We start from the raw sequence: 22018 nt of genomic DNA, 5'->3' as shown, positions 1-22018 counted from the left end.
TTGCCTGGCGCATGTGCTGAATTTGGTGGTGCAGAGGTTCCTTAAAAACTACCCGATATGTCAGAGCTGCTGCAGAAAGTGCGGGCCGTTTGTGCGCACTTTCGGCGTTCTCTCCCTGCTGCTGCTCGCCTGGCAGCGCTGCAGCGTAACTTCGGCCTTCCCGCTCACCGCCTCATATGTGACGTGCCCACAAGGTGGAACTCCACCTTGCACATGCTGGAAAGACTGTGCGAGCAGCAGCAGGCCATAGTGGAGTTTCAGCTGCAGCACGCACGCGTGAGTCGCTCTGCGGAACAGCACCACTTCACCACCAATAACTGGGCCTCCATGTGAGACCTGTGTGCCTTGTTGCGCTGTTTTGAGTACTCCACCAACATGGCCAGTGGCAATGACGCCGTTCTCAGCTTAACTATCCCACTTCTATGCCTCCTTGAAAAAACAATTCGGGCGATGATGGAAGAGGATGTGGCACAGGATGAGGAGGAGGAGGAGGATGAAGAGGTAACATTTCCAAGGCTTTCAGGGCAGTCATTTGCAAGGGGCTCCGAGGGTGCCTTCCTGCACACACAAACGCCAGGGACACAATTGTCCAGCAGGGGCACAGTTCTGGAGGATGAGGAGGATGAGGAGGAGCTGGAGGAGGAGATGGAACCATGTTCACAGCAGGGTGGCACCCAGGCCAGCTCATGGCCATCACTGGTGCGTGGCTGGGGGGATACAGAGGACACGGACGATACACCTCCCACAGAGGACAGCCTTTCGTTGCCTCTGGGCAGCCTGGCACACATGAGCGATTACATGCTGCAGTGTCTCCACAACGACCGCCGAGTTGCCCACATTCTAACTTGTGCTGATTACTGGGTGGCCACGCTGCTGGATCCCCGTTACAAGGACAACGTACCGTCCTTAATTCACTCACTGAAGCGCGATCGCAAGATGCGCGAGTACAAGCGCACGCTGGTAGACGCCATGCTGCTGGCATTCCCATCTGACAGCGGGGCCGCAGTGGAAGCACAAGGCAGAGGAGGAGGAGGTCGCCAACGCAACCAGGGCACCGCCAGCACCTCAGAAGGCAGGGTTAGCATGGCCGAAATGTGGAAAAGCTTTGTCAGCACGCCACAACAAACAGCAGCACCAGCAGCTCAGATGGAACGTCTTAGCAGGAGGCAGCATTTTACCAACATGGTGGAGCAGTATGTGTGCACACGCCTACATGTAGTGAATGAGGGGTCTGCCCCCTTCAACTTCTGGGTCTCCAAATTGGGCACATGGCCTGAGCTTGCCCTTTACGCCTTGGAGGTGCTGGCGTGCCCTGCAGCCAGTGTATTATCTGAACGGGTAATTAGCATGGCTGGGGGCGTTATAACAGACAAGCGCAGCCGCCTGCCCAGAGACAATGTGGACAAGCTCACGTTCATTAAAATGAACCAGGCATGGATCCCACGGGACTTTTCCGTACCTTATGCAGAATAGCAATGGATACCGACCTTACCCACCCATTGTTCCATTTTTGCTCTTTCTCACTCTTTTGGGGTGTACCCTCATTTAAAATTTGTGAAAAGAAGCAGTGTTGGCTAACTCGTCCTCCTCCTCAGGGCCAGATTAACGTAGGGGCTATTGGAGCTGCAGCTCCAGGCCCCTACCTTTTATATAGGCCCCGGGTTGGCCATATTCACTGTTACCGCTCTTCTGTCACTTGTAAACACAGAAGTCTGGCTTCTATGCTCGCTTCCCCAGGCAGCACCCTCAGAACCTCCACACACAGCGCGAAGGCCGGACAAGGAGGGACAGTTGCCGATGCATGGATGTGTTTATGGGCTTCAGAGACAGCATCCCATGTTGAATTAGGCATGCATGGCTGCACCCTTCCTCCTCTGGGTGCATCGCAAGGCACGGCCCTTAAGGCCCTTCAAAATCCTCAGCACCAAGCCCATGATGCTCTTAATCCGGCCCTGGTCCTCCTCCACCGCCGCTTCCACCTACACCGACCATAGGTGTGCGCAGCCTATTGCATTAAGGTGTGCACCCCAAAGTTGAAATACACATGCATGTGTTTGCCAGCAGGGAGAGTAATGTATCGGGGCCATGTACCTGTAGGCAAAGAGAAATAGAGCAGAGCAGGTCCGAGGGAGATCTTTCCCATCTCCTCACTGGCAATGCTATGTGCCCTAGGTGATAAAGGGTGTGCCCAGGCACACCCTTCACACCCTGTGCGCATGCCTATGTCACCGCCACATCCACCACCACCTCAACCTCCCTCCTACTCCATATGGGCCTCGTCCTTCAGAGATGAAGAAGAACATTGTTTTATTTTTCTGTTTTTTTTGTTGTTTTAAGTTATTTCCCTATCCACATTTGTTTGCAGAGCACTTGCCATGCTCTTAATTACGTTTTGCTGCCATTTGCAGCACTCTAGCCCTTTCCTTTGGTGTTTTAGAGCCATTTTAGTGCCTTAAAGTTCGGGTCCCCATTGACTTCAATGGGGTTCGGTGTCCGGGAAAAGTTCGGTAAAAGTCCGGGACACGGACCCGGACTTTTTTTTAAAGTTCGGCCGAACCCGTCGAACACGGACATCTAGGTGTCCGCTCAACCCTATTCATGATACATCAGGATTATTTTATGCAAGCAGTGTAAATACTTGAATTTGACTTGATATCAGCAGAGCTTAGACTAACTGCAATTCCCTCTGCTCCGCTTCACTTGCCCTGCAAGTGGTTCTAAAGGCAGAAGGTTTTTGACCTTAATGCATTCTATGCATTAAGGTAAAATGGGATTTTTGACTTACCGTAAAATCCATTTCTCTGATGTTCATTGATGGACACAGCTCTTTATTTTCTTGACCATTGGGTTATACTGCCCCCTACAGGAGTAGGACACTAGGCAGGTAAAAGCTTGACTACGCCTATGGGGCAGTCTCAGGGAGTAAACTCCCACTATCAGCTATAGGCACTCAGTTTTTTACAAGCAGTGTCAGAAGAAAGCCAACTCCACAGAGGGGTGGGTGCAGTGTCCCTCAATAAACATCAGAGAAATTGTTTTTTACGGTAAGTCAAAAATCCCATTTTCTCTTTCGTTCATTGACGGACACAGCTCTTTATCTTTTTGACCATTGGCACATCCCAAAGCAGTGCTAAACATGAGGGATGGGAACAGCAAAAAAAAAACCCAATGCTAAACCGTAGCCAACCAGGTAACATGGAGCTCAACCATAAACAACTGGAGCTCACTTGAAAAAAACAATACACCCTCAAGGAGGACAAGGTCATCTAAACAGCAGCCTGCACAGCCTTGCGGCCAAAAGAAGTATCCGCAGATGCTAACACAACCACCTTATAAAACTTTGTAAAATTGTGCACAGACGACCAGTAGTGATTTAGCGAACATAAAATTCGCCGTTCGCGAACGGCGAACATCAGCGAATGTTCGCGAACCGGCGAACATTGCGAACCGCCATAGACTTTAATAGGCAGGCGAATTTTAAAACCCACAGGGACTCTTTCTGGCCACAATAGTAATGGAAAAGTTGTTTTTAAGGGGACAAACACCTGGACTGTGGCATGCCGGAGGGGGATCCATGGCAAAACTCCCATAGAAAATTACGTAGTTGACGCAGAGTCGGGTTTTATTCCATAAAGGGCATAAATCACCTAACATTCCTAAATTGTTTGGAATAACGTGCTTTAAAACATCCAGTGTGTGTATACGATCAGGTATGATGTTGTATCGATCAGGTAGTGTAAGGGTTACGCCAGGGGCGTAACTACAGGGGTTGCAGGGGTTGCGATTGCTACCGGGCCCCATGCTCCAGGGGGCCCAGTAGCAAACCAGTGGGTGAACTTCCAGGATTGCAAAAGTCACACTTGCGACCGGGCCCTGGCATTGCACCACTGTGGGGAGGCCCCAAGATTGCAGGAAGGGAGCACACTGCAGAACTTGTGAAAGGATCCTGCTGCGGGACCGTAATAAAAGGCCATGCAACGAGAGTAAAGAGCCCCAGGATTAGTGGGAAGAGCCCTGGGCTTGAAGGGAAGGGCCCCGGCCAGGGATCTGGGGGGGCCCTTCATGGTTTCTTGCATCGGGGCCCTGAAGGCTCTAGTTACGCCTCTGGGTTACGCCCGCTTCACAGTGACAGACCAAACTCCCCGTTTAACGCACCGCAAACAACCGCAAACAGACCAGAACCGACCAAAATGGGACAGGAACTGGGCTTTAAGTGTTAGGGTTAGGTTTAGTGTTAGGGGCTAGGGTTAGGGTTACAGTGAGATACTTAGGGTTAGAGTTAGTAACCCTACCCCTACGCCTCTAACCCTAACCGTCTAACCCTAAGCACTAAAAATAACCCTAACCCTAGCCCTAATTCTAATTTTTTTCTGATTCTGGACATGCTACAGAGCTGAAACTTCACAGGTACACTTTTTAGACCCCCAGACACTGAATCACACAAAAAAAAGTTCTTAAAAATTGTAATTTTTTGATAGAGAGCCAATTATTGGAAAAATTAAAAAAAAAATTAAAAAAAATAAAAAATTTCTTTGGATTAAGCATCTGGGGGGTCTAAAAAGTGTACCTGTGAAGTTTCAGCTCTGTAGCATGTCCGGAACCAGAAAAAATTCCGAATTAGGGTTAGGGCTAGGGTTAGGCTTAGGGCTAGGGTTAGAGTTAGGGCTAGGGTTATTTTTATGGCTAGGCTTAGAGGGTTAGGGCTAGAGGGTTAGGTTTAGTGTTAGGGGCTAGGGTTAGGGTTACGGTGAGATACTTAGGGTTAGAGTTAGTAGCCCTACCCCTACCCCTCTACCTCTAACCCTAAGCACTAAAAATAACCCTAACCTTAGCCCTGACCCTAACCCTAACCCTAACCCCATTTTTTTTCTGGTTCTGGACATGCTACAGAGCTGAAACTTCACAGGTACACTTTTTATACCCCCCAGACAATAAATCCAAAGAAAAGTTTTTTTTTTTTTTTTTTAATTTTTCCAATAATTGGCTCTCTATCAAAAATGACAATTTTTAAGAACTTTTTTGTGTGATTTCGTGTCTAGGGGGTCTAAAAAGTGTACCTGTGAAGTTTCAGCTCTGTAGCATGTCCAGAACCAGAAAAAAAGATAATTTTTCAGTAGAGCAGGGATGGTGGGAACCCCTTTTACACCTATATGATCTTTTTTTCTGGTTCTGGACATGCTACCGAGCTGAAACTTCACAGGTACACTTTTTAGACCCCCCCAGACACTAATCCAAAAAAAGTCATGCCTGCCACCGTATATATCAGTGGTGGGTGGGCAGTGGCACTGCAGTGGGCACAGTACACTCTGTGGACCTGACAGTCACTGGCACCCAGGCAACTGCAATTATAAAAAAAATATATATATTTTTAATTTGCAAGCTGCTGTGCCACCGTATATATATCAGTGGTGGGTGGGCACGCAGTGGCACTGCAGTGGGCACAGTACACTCTGTGGACCTGACAGTCACTGGCAGCCCAGGCAACTGCAAAAATATATTTTTTTTTTTTTTTCAATTTGCAACAAGATGCTGTGCCACCGTATATATATCAGTGGTGGGCAGTGCACTGCAGTGGGTACAGTACACTCTGTGGACCTGACAGCACTCACTGCAATTATGACAGAGGAAAAGAAAAAATATTTTTTAAAATGCAAGGTACTGTGCCTGTGCCACCCGAAATGAGTGTGGTGTGCACACAGTACAGTCTGTGGTGGGTCTGTGGCCTCTCACACACAGCAGGCAGGTAACTGCAGTGCACAATATATATATATATATATATAAAATGCTCAAATACCAGCCCTCAAAAGGGCTTTTGGGGACAATAGATATATATATATATATATATATCACAGAACAAAAAAAATTACACAAATACCAGCCCTCAAAAGGGCTTTTGGGGACAATAGATATATATATATATATCCAAAAAAACCCTCAAATACCAGCCCTAGGAAGGGCTTTTTGGGGTGCTGTCCTTACAGCAGGAGTGTACCAAGAACACTGGCTAACAAGACCGGGAACACTGACTAACTGTCCCTAGCTATAACAGCAGCAGCAGCAGCACTTTCCCTGCTCTCAGTAACACAGAAATGATCTAAGATGGATGCTGCCCTTGCTTATTTATAGGAGGTGGGAGGGTGTGGGAGGGAGGTATGCTGATTGGCCTGGAATGTGTCTGCAAACTGTGAGATTCAGGGTCAAAGTTTGCCTCAATGATGATGTATAGGAGGCGGACCGAACATCGCATATGTTCGCCCGCAGCGGCGAACGTGAACATGCGAAGTTCGCCGGGAACCGTTCACCGGCGAACCGTTCGGTACATCACTAACGACCAGGTGGCCGCCTTGCAAACCTGCAGTACTGACGCCTGATGACGGAAGGCCCAGGAGGCACTAAGTGCCCGAGTAGAGTGTGCCTTAACAGGGAGTGGAGGAACCTGACCCCTAATGGAATAGGCCAGAATAACCGTCTGTCTGATCCATCTGGAAATGGTCGCAGCACAAGCAGTTAACCCTTTCCGAGGTCCATCCATGAGTACAAATAGTGAGTCTGACTTCCTAAAAGACTCCGTAGCTACCAGGTACACCCTGATTGCCCAAACCACATCCAGGGAATGCAAAGCAATTTCCTTAGGATGTTTAGGCCTGGGACATAGGAAAGGCAAAACAGTGTCTTCATTCAAATGAAAATCAGAGACGACCTTTGAAAGGAACGGCGGACAGGGACGAAGAACCAACTTATTTCTGTGAACCACCACCACTTTTGTTAAGACCCGAGGAGCGGAGGCGAGACCAAGGGGTAACGCAACAAACTGATAATGCTCCTCGCCCAGGGCAAAACTGAGGAAATCCCCCTGATGTAGGGACGCAACTAACGTGCAAATGGACTCTATTCTGGACTTCTGTACCCACACAAAGCAGTTTAGCGCCTTGAGGTCCAGAATTGGATGTACCTGTATACCAGTGAGTCTAATACAGGTGGGACTGTCCACTTTTTAGGCAGGGAATCCTCATAAGGATACCACATCACAAAATACTTAGGGACCACAAGAGTGCGTTTTGGACAACCCCACTGTTTTGTGACAATGTTGGCAAAGTAAGCGGAAAAGGGGAACACCCTCACCACTTTGAAGGGCCTGTGGGTGAAAAAAGGGACTGGTGCCTCCGACACAGGATCAGCTGCATCCTCCATTTTTAAAGTTTCACGTACTGACACAATCGGTGCATCCACCAGTGCCTTTCCATGAGCAGCTAGAGAAGCAGAGGAATCATCCCCACTATCTAAGCACTCAGGTTGCGTGGACAGCAGACCCAGTCGGGTGACTCGCGGCTGCGGTGGTCAAAACAGATTCAGGATCCGATGAGACAGATGAGGCGGGGAGGGCAGGGGGCACTACATAATAAGCTCACCCAGAAAACATAACAATCAGGGGAGGGCCGCTGACTGCAATCCTGCAAAGGGGACGCCGACCAAGGGCCCATGAATGGACCACCTACTGGACCCTGTAAAAAAACAAGGGGGGGTAGCCATCCAAACCCCCCCATAGCGGCCCGCATAATAAGAAATAGCCCCTTTAAAATGGATGCGCAGGTAGGGTATCCTGATGGGCCTGCAGCGCTAAAAAGGGGCATGTGCCCCATACAAAGACGGCATGGTTGCCATAAAATAAATAAACCGCCCCCAGTGTTACCCCTCCAAGGAAGTCGCCAAGCTGGCTGCATGGCCTAGTAGGCTGCGGCCTAAACTTTGGTGGAGGTCAAGCCACAAAGGCATGGATCCCAGCCAGGCAGGGGGCTTCAGCAAACCACACTGGAGCTGCCCCCCCCTACGGAGGTACCCCACTCGGCCGCATAGACTAGTAGGCGGCAAGCTGCGGCCTAAATTTTTGAGGATGCCCAGCCGCTTGGGCACAAGCCCCAGCAGAGCCGACCACCCAGGGGTAGCGGAGGGGAGGGTGGATGCCCAAATGGAGGGTAATGGCTTCAGCCACCCTCACTGGGGCCACCCCACAAAGCTCCCGACCAGTAGGCCGCAAAGCCGCAGCCTAAATTCTTGGATGGAGGCGCGGACCCTTGTATGTTAAACCATCCGCTCATCCAGCTCAACAAATGCAGCAGGGAGCCCAGAGGACATCCCTTCCCTAGTTGGGCACCAGGAAAAACCTGGTCAGCAGCAACTCCAACAAGCCCCCCTTAAAAGCATGTGGCAACAGCCAGCTCAAAACCTTACCCAGGGAGGGGGGGAGGGGGGCTGGAAGACCAACTGTGACCACCGAAATTTTAGAGGGGCTGGGGGGAGAAGGGGAACCCGGGGGTCCCACCGTCCCAGGGAGGGGCCTACATCCACCCCAAAACCCTCCAGGGGAAGAGGGGGGACAGCTACCTACCACACCAGGAACAGGGTGGGCAACGCTCCTGACAGACCACCGCTCCATCGGAATGTGGGTGGCTGTCGGCCAGAAGGAAGGCCAGGTCATATGCGCCCTTGGAAGACGTTTAACTTGCAGGCCAGCCCCTGTCCAGTGGGGCTATGTTGTGGCTGAACAAACCCGGAGCTGAGGCCTGCGCGCCCTCACTGGTCAGACAGGGGGGACCCTCTAGATCTAGACTATCCAGTCCGTCACCCAATCCAGCAGTTGATTGTAGACAGGAACAAAATAACAAAGATAGGTAAACATTTCATTTAAAAGGAAAAAAATTGCCAGGACCAGAGATCCTCGCAAGGAAATAGGTCCTTACTCCTGACTAGGCAGAAAAAAACTGAGTGTCTATAGCTGAGAGTGGGAGTATACCCCCTGGGACTGCCCCATAGGCGTAGTCAAGCTTTTTCCTGCCTAGTGTCCTACCCCTGTAGGGGGCAGTATAACCCAATGGTCAAGAAGATAAAGAGCTGTGTCTGTCAATGAATGAAAGAGAAAAAACCTTTCCTATTCAGCTCCCCTCGCCCCCAGATATGTACATGAGCCCAATCCAGCGATGTGCACAAGAGCAGGACCTCATTTGACTCTCTCTCTTTATTGGAGAGAGAGGCAGTAGTGGGAGCCACTGGCTCCTGCTGCTGTCAAGCACAGCCAGTGAGGAGAGAGAGGGGAGTGAGGCTGAGCAGGCTCTGTGTGTCAATGGACACACAGAATTGGCTCAGGAGCAAGCATGTACGAGTACCCCAACAGCAAGTGGCTTGCTATAGGGGCACTCAATAGGGGGAAGGAGCCAGGAGCACCGACTGGCGACCCGAAAAGTGGAGTTTCAGGGCTGCTCTGTGCAAAACCACTGCACAAAGCAGGTAAGTATGACAAGTTTTCTATTTAAAATAAAAAAATCCTGAATGTTTACAATCACTTTCAGTTTCCTATATGTATCTGTGTTGCCAATTACTGTATATTCAGTATGCTTTATCACTTGCTACTGATTTTGTGCTTGTACAAACCTGGCTAGACAGTCATGTAGCAACCCATCACAAACATCTGTGACTTGAGCCATAGTTTAGGAAACATTGACCTAGCTCATATCCTCTTAGATTGTAAGCTCTAACGAGCAGGGTCTTCTGATTCCTTCTGTATTGAAGTGTATTGTATTTGTACTGTCTACCCTCAAGTTGTAAAGCGCTGCGTAAACTGTCGGCTCTATATATATATACCATATAATGATAATATCACATTTTAAAAGGAACCAGTCACTGATTGGCATCTAATAATCTGAATCTTTAGTCTTGATGTTATATAATAGTGTGACCTACCTTTCATAATGACTGGATATTTTATTATTAACTTTCATTCTTTTGCTTTAATAGTGCAGAAGTGTCAGGCTATAAGACCACCCTATCTCCTGATCAGTGCTGATAATAGACACTGTGGCAAATTTTGTCATATGTAGTAATGTCCACATTTCTACTTACCAGGTACGCTGAAGCAATCTGAATACGAATTTACCACCTATAATATAAGATATTTAATTGTCACTTTTTTCTACAAAAGGTATATACCAGAAAAATGTTAACACATTGCTTCTAATAGTCTCACACTTGTGATGTGTTGAGTAATCATGTCATTCTCAGACTAAGGATGGGCATACAGGGCTCAATGTTTGCAAGTAAAATAATCTATTCAAGCTGATCTTGAGATCAGGCCATACAGGTCACATACTACTGAGCAGGTTATTCTCCTTCTCTACATACAGTTTGTGACACAGAGTAAACCTGATCAGATCACCTTTGCTGTTTTATAGATATATAGGCTGCTCATAGATTGGCAGAGCTCTGCTCATTAATAGTACACGTTAAGATATTAGTCCTTCCTTAAATAGGTCAATGGTGTACCAGAGATGGTGGCATTTGAGTAGTACTTAGACTTTTCCCACTTGTTCTTAGAAGAATAAAGGACTGGTTTCTACTTGCAGGTAGATCTTCCATTAGATGAGTGCCTCTGACTGCCTGAAACAGCCTGATAGTTTTAAGTGATGCTAGAAATCAAGAACATGGTTACTGCTAAATTACTGTAAATTGAATGTGGAAATTTACCAAAAAAACTAAACTCTGACAGATAGAATCTTTATGACAGAAGAGACCCCATTGGTCTCTTTGGTCATACTTGCTTCTCCCTGCCTGTCAGCGTTAATGTACACTGATCTGTGCTGTGCCATGAATGCGTATGGAAATGACGTCATAATAGCCCAGCCAACCTGGCTGAAGTTGAACAGTTGCAAATCTGGAAGGACGACCAGGAGATGGAAGCTCCCATAACTAGTGCAAACATGGACAGCGTAGAGCTGGAGAGGATCGTTTGACAGGTAAGTCTGCCATAATGGGCTAACAGCTCTTGGGGCCTATTAAAAAAAAGCACAATCAAGCAGTGTATTATTTAACAACAATAATGAGCATTATCGTTGTACAAACATAATTGTCATTGTATGCTAAGATTTTTTAAAGAATCAAAATTCTCTATAATTTTTTTGTTATCTTTTACACAGAGAAGAGGAATAGTCCCTGCTGCTACTATGCACCTAATTTGTGAGTCAACAATACAGAGAGGGTGCATCCCTAACTTAATATTCAAAAGTCTCTATCAAAAGGTCACATAAGAGTCCACATATAAAATGATGGCAAGAAAATCCCCACACCAACTTCTGTGAAAAAAGGATGTGCATGCACACTCGTCACACTCGTAATTAGTGGGAATGGTCAAGTACCAGATGCACTAAGCATACGCTTTCCACACTGCCCCAAGCAAGCCATTCGAAATCGCTATGTATTGTGCAGAACTGTGGCAAAATGCAAAATTCTACATCTCTACACTGTTTTCCAGCATTCACAGCTCAGATGGGGCATTGGGGAGAGATATCTTGACAATTGTATTACATGTCCCGTGATAAAGATAACATACCTGAAAATAACTCATCAGCTAAGTGATAAATAGCGTCCAGAAACTGCTCTTCTAGCTTCTCTCTTTGTGAATTTTTCTCTTCTTTTGAATATGGAACTGCTTTTGATGTGTAATCCTTCAAATAATTCATACTCGGTTCATCTGCTGGAACACTTAAGGGATCTCTACTGGAGTTTGTAGAGTAATTTTGTGTTACCTGTATATAATAAATTCAAGATTATGTCAGCACCCGTACAAACAGCTTACAAATAGGTAAGATGACAACTGTATCTGTATCACTGGTACAGGACAGAAATGAGGAGACACCTACCCTGAGGATTGCTAAGGAACTAAGGGTCACCCCTGGTTGCCTATATGCTGTGTGATTTAATTATGAAATAAAACTTGAAAGTTTTTTTCTAATATACAAAGTTGATTGTTTAGCACTTTTGAAGTCACTTTTATGCAAAATATAAATCAAAGTATCTGTGGTTGTTCCAGGCCAATTAAAAGGAAACCTAAAAGTACATTGCAATACCATTGCTTCCACCACACTTTATAAATACATTTCCCAAATTGAGCAATTTAGGAACAAGCTGCAACCTGTGAATGCCTTGCACTGGTATTAAAGCCCAGCTCCAGTTTAGCCAAATCTTCTACCACAACCCCCTCCTTCTTCCCTGTAGTATATAAGAAAAAATCCAGAGTTCATACCTTAATAAATCCTAGTTTATTCCTGTCAGTATTGTGATGAGCAGTGTCCGTAGGTGGTACATGGTCTTCACTGCTTAATAGATTGGCACTCATATTGTGAGCAGATGTGTCTTCTAGCGCATTGCTAGAACCATCTTTGGCTAACCAAGAAATATAAAGAGAAGTAAAGGGGGTTTTCATTTTTTTTATATAAAAAAAAAAAAAAAAATTCAAATATTCTTGTCATTTGTTATTTGATTTAATGTAATGCAACCATTTTCTATGAAATACATACATTTCTTATTCTTTGCCTTCTTCTTTTTCCACCGGAAAGCTCTGAAGCCATCACTTTCATAACAGCCTTCGGGATCATCAGTGTTTTCATGAAATGTTTCTTCATTCTCAGATTTAACAGCTAAATTGTCCTCCGGTGACAGCTACAGTCATTTAATTAATTGGTCAATTATAAACAAACTTATTTTAACAAGACTGTGTACTGAATTAATCTACTAACGTTCATTTAAACTACCCAAATTGTCATTAATGTTAAAATATAACTAAATATAACTAAAAGGGACAACTTTTTTCTTCTAGTTCTGTATAGAGTGGGGATGGGTTAGAACACCTATTAGGTTTTTATTGCTGTCTGTATCCATGTTAGGGAGATTCGCACTTTCTATTTGTCATGTTTACCATTATTATTGAAAGTTAAAAAAAAAAAAATACAAATTTTGGGTTGTCCCCAGAAAAGTAATAGAAAGGAAATCTTCCAAAGGGCACACACTCGTTTTAGTGATCTGGGGGGCCCCAAGGGATTCCCTCTCACTTCCTGTTTTGGCTATGGAACAGGAAGTGAAGGGAAATCTCCCCAATGAGACACAGATGGTATTAAAAAAAAAAAAAAAAACTGTGGTTATTATCCTCCCTTAGAAAAAACGTATTCAGCCAAACAGGTTACCAAACAAAATACTGTATTAAGATCCTGTTTTATGTGCAGTTATAACACGCAATATAGGTTACTTACATCATGGTCTGGGATGGCTCTAGTACACAGTTCTGTTCCCTTCTCCTCATAATTAAAATTGGAAAAGAAGAAAATGGGCTCTGATTTTTGATGGAGTTTGATAAGTTCCAACAGTTTCTGAAAAAGAAACATAGGTCAGTTTGAAAAAACTACTCTACCAGGAAACAATAACATTTTCAAGGCCACAAGAATCACATGTATGGTTTATATTAAGTAAAAGAAAATACAATTTCTGACAATTACTGGCACTGTAGCGCCTCTTCTTGCCAATAGCCTGTATAATGAGGTCTAATGACAACAGATTATAAAATGGAATGTTAGGAAAAGGGTTTATTTTGTATTTGATAGTAGAAGGATGGTGTGACAAGACCCTTGCTCGCTCGCTTCCGCTCTCCCGACACTCCTCTGTTTCTAGTGAGTCAGCTTGCAGATCGCAACGTCTGATGGTTCGGTCAACCAAGGCTCCGGGATCCGAACTACAGCTATGTGCCGTTCGGAATCCATTAGAACAAACACCAGGCAGGCTGTATGTAAGTTCAAACAGGAAGACAATTTATTGAAAGTACACAGCACACTTTTATACAGAATTTGGAACATCCTGCCCCCAACAACCGCTTTCCCATTGGTCTATTGCACAGTACATGCCGTTCTCCTTCAGGTCCTCCTTAGCCATGCAAATGAGGACTTGAAAATGAGTCAGCAGGGATTGGTCAGATAGCTTGACCAGAAGGACTGTTAAGTGTAATGAGACAGAAACCCCCAGGGGACAATCAATGTACACAATAGCCAGACACAGAAAAATGGGAGGTCATTAGCACTTACAATGAGACAGGGCAATCCACATTCCCTCCCAATACACAAACAAAAGAAAAACCTTGCTGACATTGAAAGATATGTAAAATACACAGCATTTAGGAATTACAGATTTCATGGCAAATGGGAATAAATCTTAATATTTCTATATGGAGATATTGCTGGTAAATATGAAGCAATCCAAACCATTACTTATCTGTCTTTAAATTCCAGTGACGGTGAACACCGTCACATATCTTCCCCCCAAAAGGTAGACTAATTCAGGTACCAGACCTACAATCGGTCTGTGCCTGAGTTAGTCAGGTAACAAGTCCCAAAGAGTTAATCCATCATGGCAGCTTCCTTGACAAAGTTCCACATAGTTTGTAAGTGTGTCTTGGCAAGGCGCATGGAGCTCTCATAGCCAATTAGTCTGTGAAAGTCTGGTTTGGGCAGGCCAGACTGGGCTTCTTGGGCACCCTGTGTCCCTAAAAGACACAGGGTGATTTAGACATTAGAGGAGCCCAGTAGGCTGAGAGAAGAACTTTCCAACCTCTCTAAGGTAGGCTGTGTTTCATGGGCCCTCCCAATGTCTGCACCCACCCAGTACCCCAAACAAATTGTCGGGAAAACAGTGTTACTCACCCAGCCAACCTCTGCCTCTCTCATAGAACATACCCGCTGCTGTGGATAAGTGTGGACTGGCCCTTCTCCTGGGAGTCCTTTCAGCCGCTGGAGAGAAGACAGGGTGGTGGGGCTCACTTTGTCCGGCTTTTGGGGATCTGGGCCGACTGTCCAGCATCCCTGGGGTGTACAAATGGGGACTGTAGCTTTTGCAGGTGCTGGGCAGAGGTTGGTAGCACTCTGCCCTGTTGCCAGCTCTTCTGCTGGGTTGGGGTTGGTGAATACTACCCCCAGAACCTGGTTGGGGGTCTGCTGTAGAGAGGATGAATCACTTACCTCCTCCCCCTGGTATTCCTCTGGGGTAGGTTGGGGATCTGGACCGGCCGCCCAGCATCCCTGTAGGTCTGGTGCAGAGACCGCGGTCCCATCTGCACCATTGGGGTCAGGGCTGTTGTCTCCCTGTGGTTGGGGAGAAGGAATATTTGTCTCCTCTCCCTGGAAGGTACACTGCTGCTTGGAAGGAAGGACGACACCTTCGGCTCCCTGTAACTCCTGCTGTAGCTGGGGACCTGGACCGGCTGCCCAGCCTCCCTGTAGGGCCGGTAGAGAGACCTCGGTCCCATCTCCACCTGCCATCGGTGGGTCTTCCCAGTACCACCAGTCTGTACTGTCTCTCCAACTGAAGGGTTGTGGGTCTGGATCTGCCACCCAGGACTCCGGCTCTGCTTGCAGGGTAGATTGGGGTGGAATGGAGCAGAGCAGGCGTTGGTAGTCCTGCTCCAGTTTCCACTCCATTCCGACCAGATGAATCAGGTCTGACCCCAAGTCATCCGCTTTGGGGAGACCCAGTAGGGCTTCCCTGGTGTCCTGGATTTCCCATCACCGAAACTCTGCAGGACATCCAAAGTCCCTCTCCTCAAAGGCCTTCCACAGCAAGCCCGGGCCACTATAGTCCTCACCTTCCGGCATATTGTCGTCAGCCATCCAGTGGTCGTAGCTGGTGGCATACCACTTTAGTGCCCGGTAAGCTTCATCCAGCCACATCTCCTTCCAAATCAGGTTCCACAGCTCCGTTACCCACTCATCCAGGGGTTGCTCTCCTAGGAAAGGTAACCGCAGGGCAACGTATACCTGGAACCACTGTTCTTCACTGGGAAGGTTCTCTCTCCGCCTCCACTGCACATCCTCTAAGGCCTCATACCACATTTCCTTTCGAGTGAAATCTCTCCAGTCCAGTATGGCTTCCTCTGATACAGGCCCATCCTGTTGGACCAAGTGTTGCTGCAACCTCCAGAGAAACTCCTCCTCATATGGGGACGCTGCATCTTTAGGCGTTTTCTCAGATTTCCGTATTTCTGCCATTCTCTGCTCATGTTGCCGCTCTCGTTCCCTCTCGTCGTTCTAGTTCTTTCTCTTGTCGCTCATCCTGCAGCTGGATGTCTCTAATGGCATTCTGTATGGCGGTCTCTGATGGGTTAGGACCATATAATGCCAACCGCTCTCGAACTCGTTGCTGAAACAAGTCTTTAACTGACCGGGGTCCTGCATCACCCTCCCTCTGATCCATCTCGGCTAGCTCACTGATCAGGGTGGCCTTGTTCTTTGTCCCACCGGTCCCTCCGCGGCTCTCAAGTAAGTCTTTCAGCGTGGCTCTCCTGCATGCTGCATAGCTGGTCATTGACTGTGGTGGTTTGGAGTGTCCCAGTAACTGGAGAGCAAATCCCACCGCTGCCAACCAATGTGACGAGACCCTTGCTCGCTCGCTTCCGCTCTCCCGACACTCCTCGGTTTCTAGTGAGTCAGCTTGCAGATCGCAACGTCTGATGGTTCGGTCAACCAAGGCTCCGGGATCCGAACTACAGCTATGTGCCGTTCGGAATCCATTAGAACAAACACCAGGCAGGCTGTATGTAAGTTCAAACAGGAAGACAATTTATTGGAAGTACACAGCACACTTTTATACAGAATTTGGAACATCCTGCCCCCAACAACCGCTTTCCCATTGGTCAATTGCACAGTACATGCCGTTCTCATTCAGGTCCTCCTTAGCCATGCAAATGAGGACTTGAAAATGAGTCAGCAGGGATTGGTCAGATAGCTTGACCAGAAGGACTGTTATGTGTAATGAGACAGAAACCCCCAGGGGACAATCAATGTACACAATAGCCAGACACAGAACAATGGGAGGTCATTAGCACTTACAATGAGACAGGGCAATCCACATTCCCTCCCAATACACAAACAAAAGAAAAACCTTGCTGACATTGAAAGATATGTAATATACACAGTATTTAGGAATTACAGATTTCATACCAAATGGGAATAAATCTTAATATTTCTATATGGAGATATTGCTGGCAAATATGAAGCAATCAAAACCATTACTTATCTGTCTTTAAATTCCAGTGACGGTGAACACCGTCACAGATGGGTTAGAACCCTTTGTGGAGATTTAATTTTACTTTTTATTGCCAAGACAGAAAAATAGGTGAATCCCCTGAAGACGTGCATGTCCACAAAACGTTTTAGGAGGGGCCTTACATGCTAAATACACACCGCCACTTCTGAGGTCCGATTAGGCAGCCATCACTGTATGTCCACCCGTTTTTCGTCTGTTTTGGTGGATTACGGGTATTTAGGAAAAAATGGATTTTTGTAAGATCTTACCGTAAAATCCTTTTCTCTTAAGCTCATTGACAGACGTAGTCTTCTTGATTCTCAAGAGCTGGGTTATGTTGTCTCCGCAGGAGTGGGACTAGGCAGAAAGACAAAACGTTCTGGCTCCACCTTAGGGGCAGTCCCTGAGGGTATATCCTCCCTCTCTCTGCTACAGGGAATCAGTTCTGTTCTAAAGCAGTAACAGAGAATTTAACCCAACCCAACTCAATGATAGAGGGGCGGGTACTACGTCTGTCAATGAGCTTAAGAGAAAAGGATTTTACGGTAAGATCTTACAAAAATCCATTTTTCTCTATCGCTCATTGACAGACGTAGTCTTCTTGATTCTCAAGAGCTGGGACATCCAGAAGCAGTGCCACAAATGAGGGGTGGGATTGACAAAAATCAAAATCCAATCTAGAAGGCCCAACCGGTGCCAAACTAGAAGTTTTAAAGGCTCATTATAAACAAAGAATGAGACTCAAAAGAAAAATTTCCAACGGAAAAAACCCTCGAGGCAGACCACTGGTCTCCTCAAATGGCGGCCTGCAAAACCTTGCGGCCAAACACGGCATCAGATGATGCCATTACATCAACTTTATAATGTTTTGTAAAGGTATGCACCGACGACCAGGTAGCCGCCTTGCACACCTGGACCACTGACGCCTGATGGCGAAAGGCCCATGACGCACTAAGTGCCCGAGTGGAGTGCGCCTTAACAGGGAACGGGGGCTCCCGACCCTTAATAGAATAAGCCTGTACCACCGTCTGTCTGATCCATTTGGAAATGGTCGCGGCAGATGCAGGCAACCCCTTTTTGGGTCCATCCGGGATCACAAAAAGTGAATCCGTCTTGCGAAACGAGTCTGTCGTTTTTAAGTATACCATGATCGCCCGGACCACATCCAAGGAGTGTAAAGCAAACTCCCGAGGATGACTGGGCTTAGGACACAGGGAAGGTAATACAATTTCTTCATTCAGATGAAATTCTGAAACCACTTTTGGTAGGAAGGATGGATTCAGACGAAGAACCACCAGATATGGGGAACGACAAGATAAAGCGGCCAGTTCTGACACCCTGCGTTCAGAAGTGATAGCCACCAAGAAGGCCACCTTCTGGGACAACGTAGGTAGAGGAATCTCCCTAATATCTTCAAAGGGAGGTTTCTGAAGAACCGACAATACTAAATTAAGATCCCAGGGTGGTAACGGCGCGCGCACTGGCGGAGCCAGATGTCGCACCCCCTGGATGAAATTCCGCACCCAGGAATGAGTAGCCAAAGGCTTCTGAAAGAAGATAGCTAATGCTGAGACCTGACCCTTGATAGTACTCAAGGCCAGTTTCTGCTCAACCCCTTGTTGCAGAAAAGCTAATATTCGACTAACCGAATAAGACCGTGGACGGAACCCCAGAGGTTCACACCATGCAATGTAGGACTTCCATGTACGATGATAAATCTTTCTGGAAGTCGCTTTCCTTGCTTCAACTAGAGTAGGAATAACTGAAGCTGACAATCCCTTGTCCTTCAGCACCTGGGTCTCAATAGCCAGGCCGTTAAAGCCAGCGATCGTAAAGCAGGATGGAAGATCGGTCCCTGAGACAGTAGGTCCTCCCTGAGAGGAAGTCTCCACGGGACGTCCGCCACCAGTCTGACCACGTCGGCGTACCAAGCTCGACGAGGCCAGTCCGGAGCTACCAGAATTACTGGAATTCCTTCCTCCTCTATCCTGCGAAGAAGTCTTGGCAGTAACGCGAGAGGAGGGAAGGCATACATTAGCTGGTATTGCCCCCACGGGGCGATCAGTGCGTCTGCGGTCTCTGCTAGAGGATCGCGGGAGCGAGCCACGAATCTCTGTACTTTCCTGTTGAATCGTGATGCCAACAGATCCACATCCGGGGTGCCCCACCGTAGGCACAACTGGTGGAAAACGTCTGGATGGAGGGACCATTCCCCCTGATCCAGAGTCGGACGGCTGAGATAATCTGCCTGCCAATTCTCCACCCCCGGAATGAACACCGCAGAGATCGCTGGAACAAATCGTTCCGCCCAGCGAAGAATGCAAGCCACTTCTTTGGCCGCTCGGACACTCTTGGTGCCCCCCTGGTGATTGACATAAGCCACGGCCGTGGCATTGTCCGACTGGATCCGAACCGGGCTGCCCTGGAGCTGCTCGGTCCAGTGAATCAGACAAAGTCTGATCGCTCTCAGTTCCAATACATTTATCGGCAACCTGGATTCTTCCGGGGACCAAAGTCCCTGGACAGATAACTGACCGAGAATTCCTCCCCATCCGGATAAACTGGCATCCGTGGTCACTATCGTCCAATATATTGGCCGAAATGACTTTCCCTGGCTGAGCATCGGAGACCGAAGCCACCAGACCAGAGACTCTCTGGTCTGTTTGCTCAATCGGATCTGATTGTCCAGGGATTCCGGATTCCGATTCCATCTGAGAAGAATCTCTTGCTGAAGAATTCAGGTATGGGACTGGGCAAATGGGACTCCTTCGAAGGAAGCCACCATCAACCCCAGAACCCTCATGCAAGTCCGAAGGGAAGACCAGCTGTTGGATAGTAACAACTGGACTGCTGATTGAATCTTTCGGAGTTTCCCTACCGGAAGGAAAACTCTTGTCCTGACTGTGTCTAGAATTAGACCCAGATATTCGAGCCTCTGGGTGGGAACCAGAAATGACTTTTGCTGGTTCACCAGCCACCCGAATTCCTGTAAAGCAATCATAGTAATTTCTATGTTTTGTAGCAAGGTCTGAGGAGACTCTGCATGAAGCAGAAGATCGTCTAGGTAACCAAGAATCGATATGCCTCTTTGGCGCAGTAGTGCCAACATTGGGGCCAACACCTTCGTGAAGACCCGAGGAGCCGTGGCGAGACCGAAAGGTAACGCCACAAACTGATAGTGGTTCTCTTCTACGGAAAAGCGTAGAAACCGCTGATGTCCTGCGAAAATGGGAATGTGAAGATATGCGTCCTTGATGTCTATGGACGCTAGGACATCCCCTGGATGCAGGAAGGCTGCTACTGTGCGAATGGACTCCATTCTGAATTTTCTTATGTTGACAAAAGAATTGAGTGCCCTTAAGTCCAGAATTGGACGCACTTTGCCCTCTTTCCTGGGTATTGTAAATAGGTTTGAATAAAACCCCTGAAAACGTTCTGTCCAAGGAACGTGGACTACCACTCCTTGTTGTAGTAAATCCATGACTGCTCTCCGCAGATCTTCTAAACGATCCGGGGATAGTCGAATATTGGAAGGGAAGAATCGCGCCGGTGGGAGAGATCGAAACTCGATCTTGTACCCTGACCTTATGACTTCGCAAACCCACTTGTCCGGGATTCTGGAAAGCCATGGATCCGGGAACCGGCGAAGACGTCCCCCCACCCCAGTTATGGGTGGGGGCGCACCTTCAGGCTTTGGACGATTTATCTTCAGGTCTGGAGGGGGCGGGCTTTTGCTTGCCCGACCAACGACCCCTGACGCCTCCTGAAGGAGCTTTGGAGGACTTAATTTTTTCACCCGCGGGACGAAAAAACCTCTTGTGAGCAGAAAAAGAAGGCCCTCGTCTTTGACGAGTTCCTTTACCTTTAAAATTTTGCGGTAAAAAAGGTGCTCTTTCCACCCGTGAGATCCTTAATGATCTCATCTAAGTTGGCTCCAAATAGACGCTCTCCTAAAAAGGGGATATTAGCCAATGCTTTTTTGGAACCTTGGTCGGCTAACCAACCTTTTAGCCACAGTGTACGCCTGAGAACCACTGCTGAGACTGATGCTCGCGCCAATAATGGAGTGGCGTCTAACGCCGCATCACACACAAACTGTAACCCCTGTATCATTTGTTCCAACAAATCTGATACCGCCTGAGGGACCTCTTCTAAGTCCCGGCGTTACCACTTGGTCCATTCAGTTACAGCCTGCGAAACCAGACCAATAGCTATTATAGGTCTGAAAGCTGATCCAATCAAGGAAAACATGGTGCGAGACATAGCTTCTATCTTGCGATCCACTGGATCTTTAAAAGACGGAGCGTCTTCTAGAGGAATAACCGTGGCTTTATTCAATCTAGCAATTGGTGAATCCACCACAGGTGGTTCTGTCCATTTCTTAATGAGGGTTTCCTCAAACGGATAACGCCTGTTAATGCGTTTAGAAATAGTAAAAGTGCGTTTTGGCAGACGCCATTCTTCTTCGATTGGATTGCCAAAACATTTGGGCAATGGAAAAACCTTCGCCACTTTGATGCGTTTTTTTAGTCCCAAAAGGGATTTCAGTTTCAGCTATTTCCGACGGAATACCCTGCAATCTTAAAGTTTCTTGAACAGATACAATGAGTGCGTTTACCAACGCTTCCTCTCTGGCTATGGCTGATGCCGAAACATCCTCCTCGCTGTCTGAAGAGACAGTACCCGAGACACCAATCCCAGATGAAGTACCTGCAACTGCAGAAATAGGCTCAGAGTCTGAATCCGAGGTTTCAGATAATAAGGGGTTAGGCGGGGGTCGCTTTCTTGCGCCCTGTCCCTGACAAGCCACTTCCACCCGGGACACAAAAGTTTCCATAATAGCTGACAATGATTCAATCGTCAGTGGGGTGCTGGAGGATCCTGCAGACCCCTCGAGGGGATCCGGAGGAGATACATGAGTGGCAGGGTCCATGTTAATTCAGGACACATCTGCCAGAAAAAACAAAAAAAAAACTTTTTTTTTTTTTTGTGTCTCCCCCTAGCGCAATAGCGCCCCTCAGAGTACCTGCTTCTCGATCCCCACAGAGAGAGAGAGGGACCCCCAAGGCTCACCAACCGATGCAGTGAAGTTTCCAACCAACTGCAGTCAGCGTCTGTCTTTTACAGACTG

General features: G+C 47.3%; 1 protein-coding gene across 1 annotated transcript in view; it reads right to left on the bottom strand.

Annotated features, from left to right (window-relative positions):
• Positions 1–22018, bottom strand: part of LOC309560549 (uncharacterized protein) — a 97916-nt gene that overhangs the window by 15729 nt on the left and 60169 nt on the right. The window contains exons 12-16 of the mRNA XM_082264177.1: positions 13074–13190; positions 12345–12486; positions 12071–12210; positions 11351–11573; positions 9895–9931 (exon numbers count right to left, since the gene is read on the bottom strand). Of these exons, the coding sequence (XP_082120303.1) occupies positions 9895–9931; positions 11351–11573; positions 12071–12210; positions 12345–12486; positions 13074–13190 (659 nt within the window). The remainder of the gene's footprint in view (positions 1–9894; positions 9932–11350; positions 11574–12070; positions 12211–12344; positions 12487–13073; positions 13191–22018) is intronic.

The sequence above is a fragment of the Pelophylax lessonae genome (genome assembly GCF_965119305.1).
Source record: "Pelophylax lessonae genome assembly, chromosome: 7".
NCBI classification, from domain to species: Eukaryota; Metazoa; Chordata; class Amphibia; order Anura; family Ranidae; genus Pelophylax; species Pelophylax lessonae.
Note: the sequence above shows the minus strand (reverse complement) of the source record. Positions and strands in the feature narration are given on the sequence as shown.